The sequence below is a fragment of the Sciurus vulgaris genome (genome assembly GCF_902686455.1).
Source record: "Sciurus vulgaris genome assembly, chromosome: 12".
NCBI lineage: Eukaryota > Metazoa > Chordata > Mammalia > Rodentia > Sciuridae > Sciurus > Sciurus vulgaris.
The window spans coordinates 64,831,574-64,848,665 of record NC_136473.1 but is presented as its reverse complement, the minus strand read 5'-3'; the positions used below and the strand labels follow the sequence as shown (position 1 = coordinate 64,848,665).

General features: G+C 37.1%; 1 protein-coding gene across 1 annotated transcript in view; it reads left to right on the top strand.

Moving 5' to 3' along the window:
* The window catches only part of IARS2 (isoleucyl-tRNA synthetase 2, mitochondrial), a 58,324-nt gene extending 41,784 nt beyond the window's left edge, over positions 1-16,540 (top strand). Inside the window, exons 15-23 of the mRNA XM_079107452.1 lie at positions 5,567-5,675; positions 6,809-6,911; positions 8,106-8,231; positions 8,849-8,980; positions 10,086-10,192; positions 11,086-11,231; positions 11,936-12,126; positions 14,061-14,205; positions 15,807-16,540. Of these exons, the coding sequence (XP_078963578.1) occupies positions 5,567-5,675; positions 6,809-6,911; positions 8,106-8,231; positions 8,849-8,980; positions 10,086-10,192; positions 11,086-11,231; positions 11,936-12,126; positions 14,061-14,205; positions 15,807-15,949 (1,202 nt within the window). The 3' untranslated portion in view covers positions 15,950-16,540. The remainder of the gene's footprint in view (positions 1-5,566; positions 5,676-6,808; positions 6,912-8,105; positions 8,232-8,848; positions 8,981-10,085; positions 10,193-11,085; positions 11,232-11,935; positions 12,127-14,060; positions 14,206-15,806) is intronic.
* Positions 16,541-17,092: the final 552 nt, after the last annotated feature.

The following is a 17,092-nucleotide window of genomic DNA, read 5'->3' as shown; positions in this document are numbered from 1 at the left end:
TATTTCAGTACTTGAAATTGGTCTATTTAAATTGTGTATGTCCTCCTCGTTCAGTTTAGACAATTCATATGTCTCTAGAAACCTGTTGATGCCTTCAAAATTCTCTATTTTGTTGGAGTATAGATTTTCAAAATAGCTTCTAATTATGTTTTGTATTTCAATCGTGTCTGTTGTGATATTTCCTTGTTCATTCCGAATTTTAGTGATTTGGGTTTTCTCTCGTCTTCTCTTTGTTAGTGTGGCTAAAGGTTTATCAATTTTGTTTATTTTTTCGAACAACCAACTATTTATTTTGTCAATTTTTTGTATTGTTTCTTTTGTTTCAATTTCATTGATTTCAGCTCTGAGTTTAACTATTTCCTGTCTTCTACTACTTTTGGTGCTATTCTGTTCTTCTATTTCTAGGGCTTTGAGCTGTAGTGTTAGGTCGTTTATTTGTTGAGTTTTACTTCTTTTATTAAATGCGCTCCATGAAATAAATTTCCCTCTAAGTACTGCTTTCATAGTGTCCCAGAGATTTTGATATGATGTTTCTTTGTTCTCATTTACCTCTAAGAATTTTTTAATTTCCTTCCTAATGTCTTCTGTTATCCATTCATCATATAATAGCATATTGTTTAATCTCCAGGTGTTGGAATAGTTTCTGTGTTTTACTCTTTCATTTATTTCTAACTTCAATCCATTATGATCTGATAGAATACATGCTAGTGTCTCTATCTTCTTGTATTTGCTAACATTAGCTTTGTGGCATAATATATGGTCTATTTTAGAGAAGGATCCATGTGCTGCTGAGAAGAAAGTGTATTCACTCTTGGTTGGATGGTATATTCTATAAATGTCCGTTAAGTCTAAATTATTGATTGTGTTATTGAGATCCATGGTTTCTTTGTTCAATTTTTGTCTGGAAGATCTGTCCAGTGGTGAGAGAGACGTGTTAAAATCACCTAGTATTATTGTGTTATGGTCTATTTGGTTTCTGAAATTGAGAAGGATTTGTTTGACATACATGGATGAGCCACTGTTTGGGGCATAGATGTTTATGATTGTTATATCTTGCTGATTTATGCTTCCCTTAAGAAGTATGAAATGTCCTTCTTTATCCCTTCTGACTAACTTTGGCTTGAAGTCCACATTATCTGAAATGAGGATGGATACTCCAGCTTTTTTGCTGAGTCCATGTGCATGGTTTGTTTTTCCCCATCCTTTCACCTTTAGTCTATGGGTATCTTTTTCTATGAGGTGAGTCTCTTGCAGGCAACATATTGTTGGATCTTTCTTTTTAATCCAGTCTTCCAGTCTATGTCTTTTGATTGATGAATTCAGGCCATTAACATTCAGGGTTATTTTAGAGAAATGATTTGGTTTCCCGGTCATTTGGTTCATTTTTTAAATTTTGTTTATTTATTTGTTTGACACAACTTGTTTCCTCCTTTATTTGACAATTCCTTTAGGATAATTCCTCCCTTTGCTGATTTGCTTCTTTGTTTTTCATCTCTTCCTCATGGAATATTTTGCTGAGAATGTTCTGTAATGCTGGCTTTCTTTTTGTAAATTCTTTTAGCTTTTGTTTATCATGGAAGGATTTTATTTCATTGTCAAATTTGAAGGTAAGTTTTGCTGGGTATAAGATTCTTGGTTGGCATCCATTTTCTTTCAGGGCTTGAAAAATGTTGTTCCAGGCCCTTCTAGCTTTTAGGGTCTGGATTGAAAAATCTGCTGATATCCATATTAGTTTCCCCCTGAATGTAATTTGGTTCTTTTCTCTCACAGCCTTTAAAATTCTGTCTTTATTTTGTATGTTCGGTATTTTCATTATAATGTGCCTTGGTGTGGGTCTGTTGTAATTTTGTGTATTTGGAGTCCTATAAGCCTCTTGAACTTGATTTTCCATTTCATTCTTCAGATTTGGGAAATTTTCTGATATTATTTCATTGAATAAATTGTTCATTCCTTTGGCTTGTTTCTCTAGACCTTCCTCAATCCCGATAATTCTTAAATTTGGCCTTTTCATGATATCCCATAGTTCTTGTAGATTCTGTTCATGATTTCTTACCATCTTCTCTGTTTGTTCAACTTTGTTTTCAAGGTTAAATATTTTGTCTTCAATGTCTGAGGTTCTGTCTTCCAGGTGTTCTATCCTATTGGATATGCTTTCTATGGAGTTCTTAATTTGGTTTATTGTTTCCTTCATGTCAAGGATTTCTGTTTGATTTTTTTTCAATATCTCTAACTCTTTATTGAAATGATCTTTTGCTTCCTGTATTTGCTCTTTTAACTGTCGATTGGTGCAATCATTCAGTGCTTGCATTTGCTCTTTCATCTCATCGTTTACTTCTCTGATCATTTTAATTATGTACATTCTGAACTCCTTTTCTGTCATTTCTTCTGCCATGTTGTCATTGGGTTTTATTGATGTAACATCTAGATTTGTTTGCAGCATTTTCTTTCCTTGTTGTCTCATATTGTTCAGGTATCAGAGGACCACTGAGATATTGCAGATTTCCTCTATTGACTTACAATGTCCCTGAAGATTTCTATATATATCCCCCCTTAGCCTTCAGTAGGCTGAAGTCTTGGAGGAAGTTGATAATGCGGTGCTCCACAAGGAAGCTGCCTCTCTAGGAGTGGTGGCCTTCAGGTGGGGTATAATCCCTGCTAGTGGGCAGAGGTGCCTCCACTTGTTGACCAATGGTCATCCAAAGGGGACCTAGGCTGCGGGCTGAGGCAAGACCTGTTTGGGCCTGAGTCTCTGGTTTTACCGTCCTTGTGGGGAAACCTCACCCAGCAGGGAAGACTCACCCGGTGGGGAGGTCTCGCTGGTCAGTTCCCTCCTAGAGGTTCCCCTCAATTTACAGCTACCGCCTGGGCTGGGCTGCCTTCCTCTGCAAAGTTCCCAGGGGCCTGGCCCTGCCTCCTGGGCCTGGGAGCCTCACCCTTCGCAGATGAATCTCCTTAGGCTGCCCCTCCTCAGAGAATCTGCCTGCAGGCCTGGAACCTTCGCTCCACCCTAAGCCTGTCTCTGTGCGGCTCTTCCACCCAGAAGCCTCCTAGATCCTGGGACCCTGCTCTGCACCTAATCGCCTGGCTATGTGGCCCCTCCTCTGAGCAGCCACCTGGGGCCCCGAACAATCGCTCTGAGTCCCAGAGACCCGCCACAGGCCTCTTCCTCCAGACAGCCTCCCAGTATTCTGGTGCGGTCACTAGGAGTCCAAGAAACTCACTGCGTGCCTCCACTTCCACCAACCACCCGTAGCCCTGGGCAATCACTCACTCCAAGTCGAAGTGACCCTCCCCGTTCTCCTCCTTCTCCAGATAACCCCCCGGGTGTTCAGGAGCGGTCGCTCTGAGTGGCTCTGAATCCACGTGACCCGCTGCACGGGTCCTCTGGGTAACCGCCCGGAGCTCTGGTGCGGCCACTCAAGACCAAGCGACCCACCACGCTTCTCCTCCAGGCAGCCCCCCTGTGTTTAGGCGCTGTCACTTTAAGTCCAAACAACTCACCACTCGCCTTCTCCTCTGAGCAGCCGCCTGGAGTGCTAATGCAGTCCATCTCTAAATATTTTAGTGTGTATTTCCTAAAAACATGGACAGTGTCATATAACCAATACACATTTATCAGAATCAGCAAATTGACTTTGATTCCATACTGTTATCTCTCTACCTGTCTACAGACCTTATTCAAATGTTACTCAGTACAATCCTTTATGGAAAAAAGGGGAAAAAAGGATCCAGGATCCAACATAGGGTCACAGGTTGTCACACATAGTTGTCAAGTCTCCTCTTTAGTCCCCTCATTCTGTCTTTGTCTTTCATAACCTTGATATTCATGAAACATAGGCTGTTTTAAGTAGGTGGCTGTTTGGGTTTGTGTGATGTGTGCTCATGAAGAAATTTAGGTTTTGTGCTTGGCAGGAGTATCACAGAATGGGGGTTGTGTCCTTCTCAGTTTATCATGTAAGTCGTATGAAGGCTGTCAGTCTCATTTCCGGTGATGTTTAACTTTGATCATTTGGTTAAGGTGGTGACTGCCAGCGTTTTTGTTTTGTTTTGTTTTTTCTTCAGTACTGGGGATTGAACCCAGGGCTCTGTACTTGGTAGGCAGTCTACCACTCACATCTCTACATCCTGTTTTTTAAAAAATTTTATTTTGAGACAGGGCTTCACTAAGTTGCCCAGCTGGCCTTAAACTTGAGATCCTCCTGCTTCACCCTCCCAAATAGCTGGGATTACCGGTGCACTACGGCACTAACCAGTTTTCTTTATTGTGAAGCTACTTTCTTCCCATCTTCCCCCAAAAATTATTACTATTTTTTAAAAAAAATATCTTCTTTGTTATCAATGGATCATTTATTTTATTTATTCATATGTGGTGTTGAGTATCTAGCTCAGGGCTTCACACTTGCCAGGCAAGCACTCTACCACTGAACCATAATTCCAGCCCCCCCAAATTATTATTAATAAGTATCTTGTAAGGAAGCTCCTTTAAGACTTTGAAAATGTCTTGATTTCTCAATTTTCACTTAGTTATTAAGTAACCTTGATGATTCATAATTGTTTCTTATGATGTTGGTAGGTTGTCCCTTTTCTTATTTTTTTAAAAAAATTTTAAAAAGGTTTTTTGGTTGGAAATGGACACAATGCCTTTATTTAATTTATTTATTTATTTATTTTTTTGCGGTGCTGGGGATCGAACTCAGGGCTTTGTGCTTGCAAGGCAAGCACTCTACCAACTGAGCTATCTCCCCAGCCCTATTTATTTATTTTTATGTGGTGCTAAGAATTGAATCCAGTGCCTCACACATGCTAGGCAAGCCCTCTACCACTGAGCCACAACCCCAGCCCCGTTTTTTCATTATTAACTGTTAAATGAACTATTATTAATAAAGTACCTTTCAAGCTTGTAAATGTGTCCTAACAAAGTTGAGAAAAGAATTGCTCACATAGCTTTTTTACAGTTTGCCCATCTTTTGACTGACTCATTGTCAAATTACAAGTTAATAACTTGGTCTTTGTAATGTTCTTTTTTGTCTTATTATTAGGATAAGGCTCATTCAAGTAGCATGACTTCTTGATTAAGAGTAGGCACTCCAGTGCCAGGTTGACTAGGTTTGGATCCAACTGGACTACTTTCTGATGAAGAACCTGCCTCACTTTCCTCATCTGTAAAGTGGGGGAAATAATATCTACTTTATTAGAGTTGGCACAAGAATTAAATGTATTAAAATATAAAGTTGTTAGGTGCCCAGCAAATATTTATTGCATTAAGAAAGTGATATTTTCATTACGTATTTAACTGGAAATGCTAATGTTGATAATTACTATGAATTAACCTCTAATTTAAATAGTGTTTTGTGCTTTGGAAAATGTTACTCAAAGGTTCATCAACTTTATTTTGGCTCATTCAGTGGCAATGCCAGCTCAAGTGAATGCAGTTTGGTCTCTGGGTAGAGCATGACCCAAGAAATGAATAATGTGATTGAAGCTTGAATGCTTTGGTGATCTCATTTTTGTTTTCTTATTTTATTAACTTCAATTTCTGTGTTTTTTTAAAATATTTATTTTTGAGGTACCGACCAAAGAGCAGATTTGTACTTGGAAGGAAAAGACCAACTTGGGGGTTGGTTTCAGTCTTCCTTATTAACAAGTGTGGCAGCAAGGAAAAAAGCACCTTTCAAGTAAGTGTTCAAGCCTTAACTAAATCAGTCAGCATGTTTGCTTATACTGAGTGCCTGCCAGGTGGAAGCACTGTGCTGTGTAATAGATACGTAGATATGTATCTCTATCTATCTATCTATCTACACACAAGTACATTTTCATATGTTTATAAAATGTGTGTATGATAAAGTGCTACAGTCTCCTGTCACATTAGAAAAATAAGAATTTAAAGTAAGAAGAAAGAAAGAGAAAATAGACCTCAGTACAAAGGTGTCTTGTCACTCTGGCTAAGTCCTAGAAGAGAACATCAGCATTGCTGGAGGAGCTGGAAGACTTTGTGCAGGTAGATTTTATACTGTGGCAAAACTCCACCAGGGGTGCTGGGAAGGGTGTGTCAGGTGGAGAGGAGACTGCCTGAGTTCAAGTGTCCTTCCATTTGTGACACCAACATTGACTAACCAGTTGAAACTTTACCCAGGGAATGTTATGAAATTAGGGATTTTTGTTTAGTACAGATAATTGCTTTTGCTTATTCAAATCTATGGGCAGTTCAATTAGAAATTTTCTTAAGCACCTTGAGATTTTTGCTATCTTCCAATGAGAACCCATCCCAGAACAATTTACATGAATTTGTTTCTTATGCAACAGAAGAGTAATTACTGCTTTTCTCAAGTTGTCTTTTTGAAGGTAATTTTGAGATGATAATCTGTTTTTGTTTTGTTTTTATAATCTGCTCTTTTAAGCCATGCTTTTTCCTTTTTTATTTCAGTGATCAAAATCAGTGCATATCAGAAGTCAGGAAATAATTTATTTAATGAACAAAATCATCTAAAATTTTTCTGTGCTTAAGTAAAGAGCTTACTGATTAATAGTCATGACACATAAACTGCCGAGCATTAGACTTTCTTTTTTTTAAAATATTTTTTCTTGTTGTCGATGGACTTTTATTTATTAATATGTGGTGCTGAGAATCAAACCCAGTGCCTCACACATGCTAGGCAAGTGCTCTACCACTGAGCCACAACCCCAGCCCATTAGACTTAAGAAAAGCTTTTATCCACTATTTTTATGCTAAACTAAGATGCACCTTTAAGATATGCAGGTCATCTTCAAAAAGGCAATTGTACTTAAAATTGCTGATTTGTCTTTTTAGGTCAGTGGTTGTTCATGGGTTTACCCTCGGAGAAAAGGGAGAAAAGATGTCCAAGTCTCTCGGGAATGTTATTGATCCTGATGTTGTCATCAACGGAGGACAGGTAGGTGTTTCCCTAAAATACGTTTTGTTTTTATTTTAAGGCTCTTAAATTATCAGTCCAAGTCCTTAATATCGTCACTTCAATGTAAAAAACAAACAATAAAAAGCATTTTAAATATAGTCACTTCAGTGTTAAAAAAAAAAAATTTAGAAGAAACAACAAAAAAACCTAGGATTCACTAGATGCATTGGCACACACATGTACTCCCTGCTACTCGGGCGGTCGAAGCAGTAGGATCACTTGAGTGCAGGAATTTGACGCCTGTCTGCAACATAGCAATATTCCATCTCTTAAAATAATAGACAGTGTTTTACCATGGTTTAAATCTAAAATCTTGGGTAATACATGATTTTAATGAAAAAAGAAAGAGCTGGAATTATGGTCCTTTGACACGTGTCAGGTCTAAATCTCCAGCTAGGGCCTGATTCATACTATGACTTTTATTCCCTGAACTTGTAGTATGTGTGAACTGTTATTTTATAATTAAATGGAAATCATAAGAAAATAAAAGATGACAACTTCTCAACTCATACTGCATTTCTTCTTAGAAATTATATATCTTAAGCTTAAAACAAGGATGGATGTCAGATCTGGGGTTGCTGGTAATTGGGTTTTTTAGAGTTGCTTTCATAATAGAAAACTCTTATCTGTTGCCTTGATCCTATGACTTTTTACTGTCCTCCTTACATTCATTGCTTTGTGGACAGAGTTGCTAGGAAATAGTGAAAGGTAAAGCAGCCCTTCCTCTTCCCTTTCCTATCAGGGACCACTCCACTGCCCATACTACTCTGTGCCTATCTGCCAGCTCTTTTCTATTTTTAATTATTTATTGATTACTTGATTGGTACAGAGGATTGAACCCAGGGGTGCTCTACCACTCCCCAGCTCCTATTATTTTTTTTTTTTATTATTTTGAGACACAGCCTCACCACGTTGTTTAGGCTGACCTTGAGCTTGCAATCCTCCTGCTTCAGCTCCCAGGTTACTGGGATTATAGTAACCACTATGGCTGGCTTTGCTGTTTTTATATTCAGTCTGATTGGAAATTGTCATCCTGTATTTCACTTCACTGCTGGTATATTTTATACTTATATCATGCTCGAACATGGTTCAGAGTAGGACTTTTATCTAAAGCATTTATTCAACTAATAGAAATTGAAAACCATTCTGTTTGTGTCTTTTCTCAATGAAAAGGATCAAAGCAAAGAACCTCCCTATGGTGCTGATGTCCTTCGCTGGTGGGTGGCTGAGTCCAATGTCTTTAATGAAGTGACAATTGGTCCTTCTGCTCTCAGTGCTGCTAGAGATGATATTAATAAGGTTAGAACTATTATTCTTCCTGTTTCTGAATGAAAACTTACTAGATCATTGTGAAGAATGAGGCACTTTTTGTTTGATATTGCAGAACTGAATGAAAATGAGTTCACATGTTGCACACATTTTAAAATATCCTGTTATTTAAAAATACTAATAGTAACGTTACAAATTTTATGTATAAGGTCTTTTATAGTTTGTTAAATTACTATATAAAAAAGCATAGTCTGATGTAAAATTTTATTTTATATACTGTTAACATATTTAGTGACCTTTCACATTTATCTTTATCTTTGCCTATGAATTAGGTGACTAAAACATGTGTTCACCTTTACATGTGAATAATCTATGGTATTTAAAGTTGATTTACCCTAAAGATATAAAGGAATATAGTGAAAATTTATTCATTAGACATAAAATCCTGTGGTTATTTCTATAACTAGGCTGTTTGAATGAGAGTTGGTACATATATAGCCTTTTTTAGAAATATAATTTAAAAAATTTTTTCCCTTAAAGTGTCAAAGGTTGAATGCAAATTATAGATTTATAAAATGACTTTTTGGTGAAAACAGAAGGCTTTATAATTTTTTTTTTAACCGTGTACATTTTCTCACTATGAAAAGCTTAGGAATACACTCCGCTTTCTTTTGGGAAATGTGGCTGGCTTCAACCCTGAAACGGATTCTGTCCCTGTCAGTGATATGTATGTCATAGACCAGTATATGCTGCATTTACTGCAGGATTTAGCAAGCAAGGTATGTGTAAATTAGTAAGATTTTGGGAAATGGAAATTTTAGCACTATTGTGTGTTAAAATTTGTTTTCATTTAAGTGGAAGAAACCTTGCTAGAATTAGTAACTAGAGCACTTTTGGGAAAAGCTATACTTGCTGAATCCTATACATTCCTAGGTGCCCTTAGGTATGAGGTATTCTAATATCTTTCCTGGATTCTTAAAAGGCTGCAGAAGTACCTGGAGGAAACAGTAGGCAGGTCCAGGCTTCCCTGCAGACCAGATTTCTCTCAGGAGGAAAAGATCAGCTCTGTTTCTACAACAAAAGGGAATAAAATTACACTTTATCTGAATGTTATCTCATGGTAAGAGATAGAAATAACTGAAATGACTACTCTTATGTCCCCTAAGATATTTGCTCATTTACCCACATGCACACACACACTAGTAATTTGTTTTCTCAGAATTGGAAATGTATCTGCCTCAGTGTGCCCCAAGTCAGAGGCACACACAGCATATTTTTGGCTCAAACCAAAAATAAATGAGACACTTAAAACTTGAGGACTGATAGGGTGCTTGCCTGGAATGCACAAAGTGCTAGTAGGTTCAATCCCCCACACCACAAAAAAATAAACAGAAGGAAAACCTTGATCCTGTTCTCTCTCTCTCTCTCTCTCTCTTTTTTTTTTTTTGGTAACAGTGATTGAACCTAGGGGCACTCAACCACTGAGCCACATCCCCAGCCCTTTTTTTGTATTTTATTTAGAGACAGGGTCTCACTGAGTTGCTTAGGGCTTCCTTAAGTTGCTGAGACTGGCTTTGAATTTGTGATCCTCCTGCCTCAGCCTCCCCAGCTGCTGGGATTACAGGTGTGTGCCCCTGTACCTGGCTTGATCTTGTTCTTGAGCAATATTGTTTTACAGCTTTCATAGAACAGTGGATATTTTCTGAGTATAAGACAATTTGTTGTCCAGAAAGGTTGTTTGGAAGGTTATCAGGAGTTCTTGCTTGATTATCTGTTTTTGTCTATCTTTGAGGCATATTTTTGAAGGAACATATTTTGTTTATAATGACTTCCATTTTCACTTGTTACCCCAGCTTCCAAATTTATTTTAACTTTGTTCTCTAGATTAACGACTCATACAAGCAATATGATTTTGGAAAAGTTGTTCGACTGTTAAAAGCATTTTATACTAGAGAACTTTCCAACTTTTATTTCAGCATAATCAAGGATAGGTATGTATGACACAATATGAAAATACTCAGCAGATGTTTCTTAAGTGCCTATTCTGTGTTTGACAAATGTTGGGATACAGCGATGATTAAGATGGACACCATTGTGCAGTAATTGAGATTGGGTTCTGGAGTCAAGCCCTGCCACTTACTCACTTTATGATTTGGGGAAGCCTGTAAGATAATATCAGTTGCTTCATCTGAAAAATGGGGATGGCATTTTCTTACCTGCTGATGTGGTCATGAGGATGAAAGGAGATAATGTGAGTAATGTTAGTAGTGCTGTGATTGATAAAGTAGGTGTTCATTAAGTGATTGCTGCTAATATAAGTTAGTACTTGTTGTCAGACTTGTAAATTGTGACAGGTGGGGGAGAGAAATATAAGAGCAGTTATATATTAACATTGTACAATGTCAGTGCCACCCTTTTGGAGGGGGGCTTGATGCTAAACATTCATTTATGGATCCTTATGGTGAAGGTGTTATCTTTAGTAGCTAGTCCAATGTGAGGCGTCAGCCCCAGCCAATCAGCAGCTGAGGACCTTCCACATAGGGAAAGTAATTCAGATCGCAGGGGGTGGGGAGTCACATTTTAAATACCACCAGCTAACTTCCTGTCTTTTAACACAGTAGTTTAGACTCTAGCTGTCTTCTACGTAAAAAACAGAATTGAACAGAGCATGGGTGATTTTTGATGAGGTGGACACACCTGGAAAGTGAAAAGTGGAATAGATCATAAGTTATCAAAAATTGTATGAAAACAGTCTTTGATTGGAAGATGACTAGACCCATAAGATCAGCCACTAGAGGAACAAACTCAAACTGAGGCAGATCCTGTCTTGGTGATCATAATGTATAAAGTGCTATCAGCTGCTGAGTAAATTGTTCTCCTTCAGGCTTTATTGTGAAAATGAAAATGATCCCAAACGACGCTCTTGTCAGACAGCATTGGCTCAAATTCTGGATGTGATGGTTCGTTCTTTTGCTCCCATTCTTCCTCACTTGGCTGAAGAGGTCTTCCAGCACATACCATACATTAAAGGTAGGGAGCACTCAATTTGCTCACCAAATGAGAAAGATCCCAGTGAGGGTGCAACTTCTGATTTTATCTCCTTCCTGTCAGGGCCCTGACTCTTCTATAGTGATGCTTTGTGACATGATGCATCTTGGTCACTTAGTAGTTTCTTCACCTGTTTGCAGAGGAGTAGGATGATTTCAGAATGGGTTTGGGAAATCACATTTTTCTTAAATGTGTTCATAACTTTTCCAAAATATATTTTAGGTTTTATTTTAATAAAATGAAGTGCCTTTTAACGAATACTTTTTTTTTTAAATTTTGATTCATTGTACACAAATGGGATCCAACTTTCATTTCTCTGGTTGTAATAATGAATACTTTTATGATAGTTCTTTTCTTCTTAGCGTATTAATCTTCTAGAAAACCAAAAACTGTTTAGAGAAAAAAAAGCCACTCATAATCTTATAGCCATAGTTGAGCTGTTAATATTGGAATTTTTGTTTTATTTTTTTCTAAGCATTTTTTTATTTTTTGAGATTTTCCTAATAGTTTATCTTTTATTTAAATGTAATGTAATATTTTCCATTGCTGATATAAATGTTTTGGAAATAGGTTGGTTGCATTTCGTTACATCTTTACCATGACAATTCTTATTTCCCATTAAATGGTAAATATTTAGGATATATGTGTCAGTTTACCTGCCCCCCCACCCCATTTTTTTTTTAAAGAACCCAAAAGTGTTTTTCGCACTGGGTGGATTAGCACAAGTTCTATCTGGAAGAAGCCTGGGCTGGAAGAGGCAGTGGAGAGCGCCTGCGCAATGCGAGATTCATTTCTTGGAAGCATCCCTGGCAAAAATGCTGCTGAGTACGAGGTTATCATTGTGATAGAGCCTGGGCTGCTTTTTGAAATAATAGAGGTACTGCAATTTGAAATGTTTTTAATATTGTACATCTTCACCTTCAATTTGTTTTTAAAATCTACATAATTTTTTTTGCTAATTTAGAAATTATGATTTCAGTCTTCTAATCCTGATGTTATCACTGATTCTTTGTTTCCTGCATCTGTGTCCTCTCCTCTCTCATGTCAAAAATGTACTCTGCACCTGTAACATGTACATGCACTGGGACAGGGACTGAGAAGGTCTGACAAAGTTGTTTGAATTGAAAACCCTTAGGGCTATTTAGAAGATAGGTCTATAAATCCATGACAGTAGTGTTAGAATACATAAAAATATTGGGAATTTTGTCATAGGACCTGCTTTTTTGAGTTTTGACCATCTGGACTACATTCAAAACAAATCCAAACATGAGTTCCACTGAGCATCTGTAGAAAATTCATTTGTTACAGTAAATTGTCATGTATATCTCATAGCATTAATTCTTTTTTTTTTGTACAGGGATTGAACCCAGGGTGCTTAACCACTGGGCCTCTAGCCCTTTTTTTATATTTAGAGACAGGGTCTCGAAGAGTTGCTGAGGACCTTACTAAGTTACTGAGGCTGGCTTTGAACTCATGATTCTCTTGCCTAAGCCTCCTGAGATGCTGGAATTACAGGCGTTCGCCACAGTGCCCAGCAGCATTAATTCTATTTTTATTTCCAAAAGGACCTTGGGATTTGTAGGAGTTGATTGGCCAGATTAGCAATGTATTAAGCCTAACACGTTGACTTGAGATTTTTCTCTAGTCTGAATGCTTGAGAATTGGCAATGAATATATATATATATATATTTGTAAGGTTTTATTGGTAGCAGTTTTCTAAAAAAAAGAAAAATCTCAGAAAATCTCTTTGGTTGGTAGCTCAATTTAAACATTTTACATGTAATTCAAGTGATTAAGAATTGAGGCTTAAATAATTAGTAGAGCATGAAATTGTTGACAACAGAGAGTAAGATATTCATGTGTTTAAAATTTTAAGGTTCCTAAGTACTGACAGCTTCATTGTACACAAAAGAACTGAGAACCTAGTCAAGTCTGCACTGCCCAGTCCTGGGCATTTTTTTCCTTATATACTGTTTCCTTTGCCTTCAGTTCTTGTAATAAGTTGAAAAGAATAAAATTTGTTTTAGATCATTTATATTGGGAAAAAATGCTTTGGGATTTTCAAAAACATAAATTGCTTTAGGAATCACACCAAGTAGCTCTCAAATGGAATCCTGGTTCCATCAATTACTTATTTCATGAACTTGTTAAAACCAAAGTCATCTCTTTGAGTTTCCTGTTTTTCTTATGGACTTTTTCCTTTTTTTTTTTTTTTTTTTTTTTAGGAATATTTATATTAGCTCACAAATTCATTTTGAAATTAAAGTTACAGTGAAAAATATAAAAATATTTATCAGATAGCCAAGTTCAGTGTACTTCAGAGGGGTTCTATGTATTATTTAGATTGCCTTCGTTAGTCTATATTGCTAAAAGCACTTTTGTTTAGATACTAACTGAACTCTTCTCCCAGTGTAAGAAACGGTACAGGCAAAACATGACACTCACAGACCTGGGCTCAAGCTGCAGCTCCACCACATAATGATTTAGAAACTTGGGCAAATTAACCTCCTTTGCCCATTTCCTCATTTATGATATGGGGCTAGTAAACACCATGTAGGTTTGTGTGTGTGTGTGTGACAATGAGAATCTTGCAAAGTGAAGCAAATGCAGAGAGTATGTTCTTCGGTACTGTTGATAAACATTTTAATTAAAACCTTTCATGCCAGTAAAACTGATGTATTTAATAATCTTAGCTCAGGGTGAGATGGTATCAAGGGGTTCCTCCCTATACCCAAGAACTTGTGGCATCTGTTTTTATAACATCAGTTCATGCGAAAAGTTTGGCAGTGACTTTCATATGCTTGCTTCCAGATGCTTCAAGCTGAGGAGACCTCTAGTACCTCTCAGTTGAATGAGCTAATGATGGCTTCCCAGTCAACTTTACTGGCTCAGGAACCACGAGAGAGAACTGCAGATGTAATTGAGCTTAAAGGAACATTCCTAATCAATTTAGAAGGTAAGAAGGAGAGAGTGGCAGTGGCAGCTTGAGAAATGACTGTAAGTCATCTCCAAGTCTCCAGTGGACTAGACTTTTCTAAAAGTAGATGTATACTTGGAATACATTTCTGTGGAAACAATATAAACATTTGCCACATATCTAAGCCAACACTACATGTTCTGCCTGATCTTGAGAACTGAAGGAAGGCTAGGGACAGGATAGAGGAGGGAGAGAGTTACTTCTTATCATTTGAATAGCTTTTATTGTGCAGTTAGAACTTGCTCCTGTTTCCCTTTTATGCCCCTGTCCTGTTTTTTTTGATGCTGGGAATTGAACTCAGGGGGCACTCAACCTCTGAGCCACATCCCTAGCCCTATTTCATATTTTATGTAGGGACAGGGTCTCACTGAGTTGCTTAGCAACTGAGGCTGAGGCTGGCTTTGAATTCGAGATCCTCCTGCCTCAGCCTCCCAAGCTGCTAGGAATATAGGTGTGTGGTACTGCGCCTGACCCTGTCCTTTTGATACGTAGTACCCTACTACTGCTCACCTTTCCCCAGTGTTGACTCTAAAATTTCCTCTTCTGTGTACCCCAAATTAAAATATTTAGCCCTTCTTTTTTTGAGATGTGGTTTTGTTAAATTGCCCAGGCTGGCCTTGAACTTGTGATCCTCCTGCCTCAGCCTCCTGAGTAGCTGGGATTATAGGCCTGTGCCATTGCTGTGTAGCCATTCTTTTTTCTTTTCTTTTTTTTTTTGTGGTACTGGGAATTTAACCCAGGGCCTTGTGCTTGCAAGGCAAGCACTCTACCAACTGAGCTATATCCCCAGCCCTAGCCATTTTTAATAAGGCTTAAAGCTTTCCTGAGCTCATTTTTATAGAAGCACCTCAAACATTTTGTAGATATTTATTTCATAGGGTATAATGTCAATTCAGTTCACCTTCATTAATGGAAATGGAGGTGGAGTGGCATTAACAAAGAATAACAAGTGGGTATTTTAGGAGAGGTGATGCTGCTTGTGTTTTTTATAATGGCTTTTAGGTACCAGCAGGAGATGGGAGGCTAATCATCCATAGGTGTTGGTTCAGATTTGAGGCTTGGCAGCATTGTTCGTGTAGTAAGATTCTGGCTCAGTTTCCTTTTCAGAATGTTAATGTATATTGTTTGCACAGCAATTAGAAAGTAATTTACTCTTATTATATATATTTTTATCAGTCTGACAAAAAATAATAATAATATTAATAGTGGAGAGTGTTTCCTGTTTATCCAGGCCAGGAAATTTTGGGACACTGCAGTTGTCACTATAATTTGGCTTATCAAACTCCTTGGTGCAATGGTGAGCCGGAGATGCAGTGTTACTGATCAGAACTGTATCATGATTAAGAGCTAGAAAGCCTACTCTGAGTAGGTACAGAACTCAATTCCCACAGATGCTCAGATTCCATAACTCTTTAGTCATCAAGTAGTATGATCCTATTATGTTGGCTCTTTACACCTGACCAGCTTTACTAGGGTAGGAAAGAGAAAGCTTTGGAAAAGTTGTGCCTGCTAAACCAAATTGGAAATAGTTATACAAGTTGAATGGCTTTTCAGAAATACTTCTCATACCTCTTTCATAGGTGGTGATATTCGGGAAGAGTCTTCATATAAAGTAATTGTCATGCCAACTACCAAAGAAAAGTGTCCTCGTTGTTGGAAGTACACAGCAGAGTCTTCTGATACACTTTGTCCCCGATGTGCAGAAGTTGTTGGTGGAAAGTAGTACTCTGATGTCACTAGCTTTCTGAGCAAGAACCCCCCTCACAGTACTGAGTTTACATGAATTACTATTTACAACACGGCAAAGAAATATAAAGTTTAGGTAACGGGATGGGAGTAAATGGTGAGGGGTGAGTGTCAAAATGAGAATTGTGAAAGAAGTATTTCCTGTGACTAAAGAATAATGTGTATATACATGTGAAAGTACATATGCCTATATATATATGTGTGCACACACACACATATATGTATGTATTCATAATGGACTTATTCAGAACACAGACACTGAATATATGCTTGCCTTCAAATGTGGTTGAGCAGAATATATTTTATATTTTATGAAAACCTTTTTGACTTAGTATTTAAGTTCTATGATGTCTGAAAATAAAGGCATTCTGGAAAACTACTGACTGATGTTGGTGCAGAAGTTGTGAATATCAAATGAAAAAAACGTGGTTTTGAAGGGGACCATCAGAGGTGTATTTCCTCTAAGAGTTGAAAAGAATCATTCTGCCTCCTAGCAAAACTGGAAGTTTTTAAAAAATGGCTTGCTTTTTGATTTCGATTAAAAATAAAAATATCACCAAGTTTATTATTCAAGAAGGGAAGAAAAATGTCTTAATACCAAAAAAACAAACAAACAAACCTTATATTTATGAATGTTAAGGAAACAATTTGAAAGCTGAGAATTTATTTCACTAATATACACAAGTTCACAATAATGAACACAGAAAAATAGCAGTATATACAGAATTTCACTACTTACATTATAATAGATAAATAAGAGCATTTTGTAAACAATCCAGTATTGGATTAAAATCTATGGATGGCTAATCTATTGAGCAGAAGTTTTAACTTAGAAGCCCAGCAAACCCATTCTTGTTATGGTAAGAGAGGGCTATCACTGTTGCTATAGTATACTATAAAAATTTCTCCTATAAATGAAGTGGACCACAGCAACTTCTAGGTGAATGCTATAATTAGTGAAAGCTTAGGATTATTAAATGTTTTCTATTATTTTAAATTGTAATTGATTTTTTTAAAAAAAAAGCAATTTAAATGTTTATGTTTACTTTGACCTTACATGAATTTTTATAACAAAGATGAAACTTTTTTTTCTTTCTGCAAAAGTATGACACATTTAGAA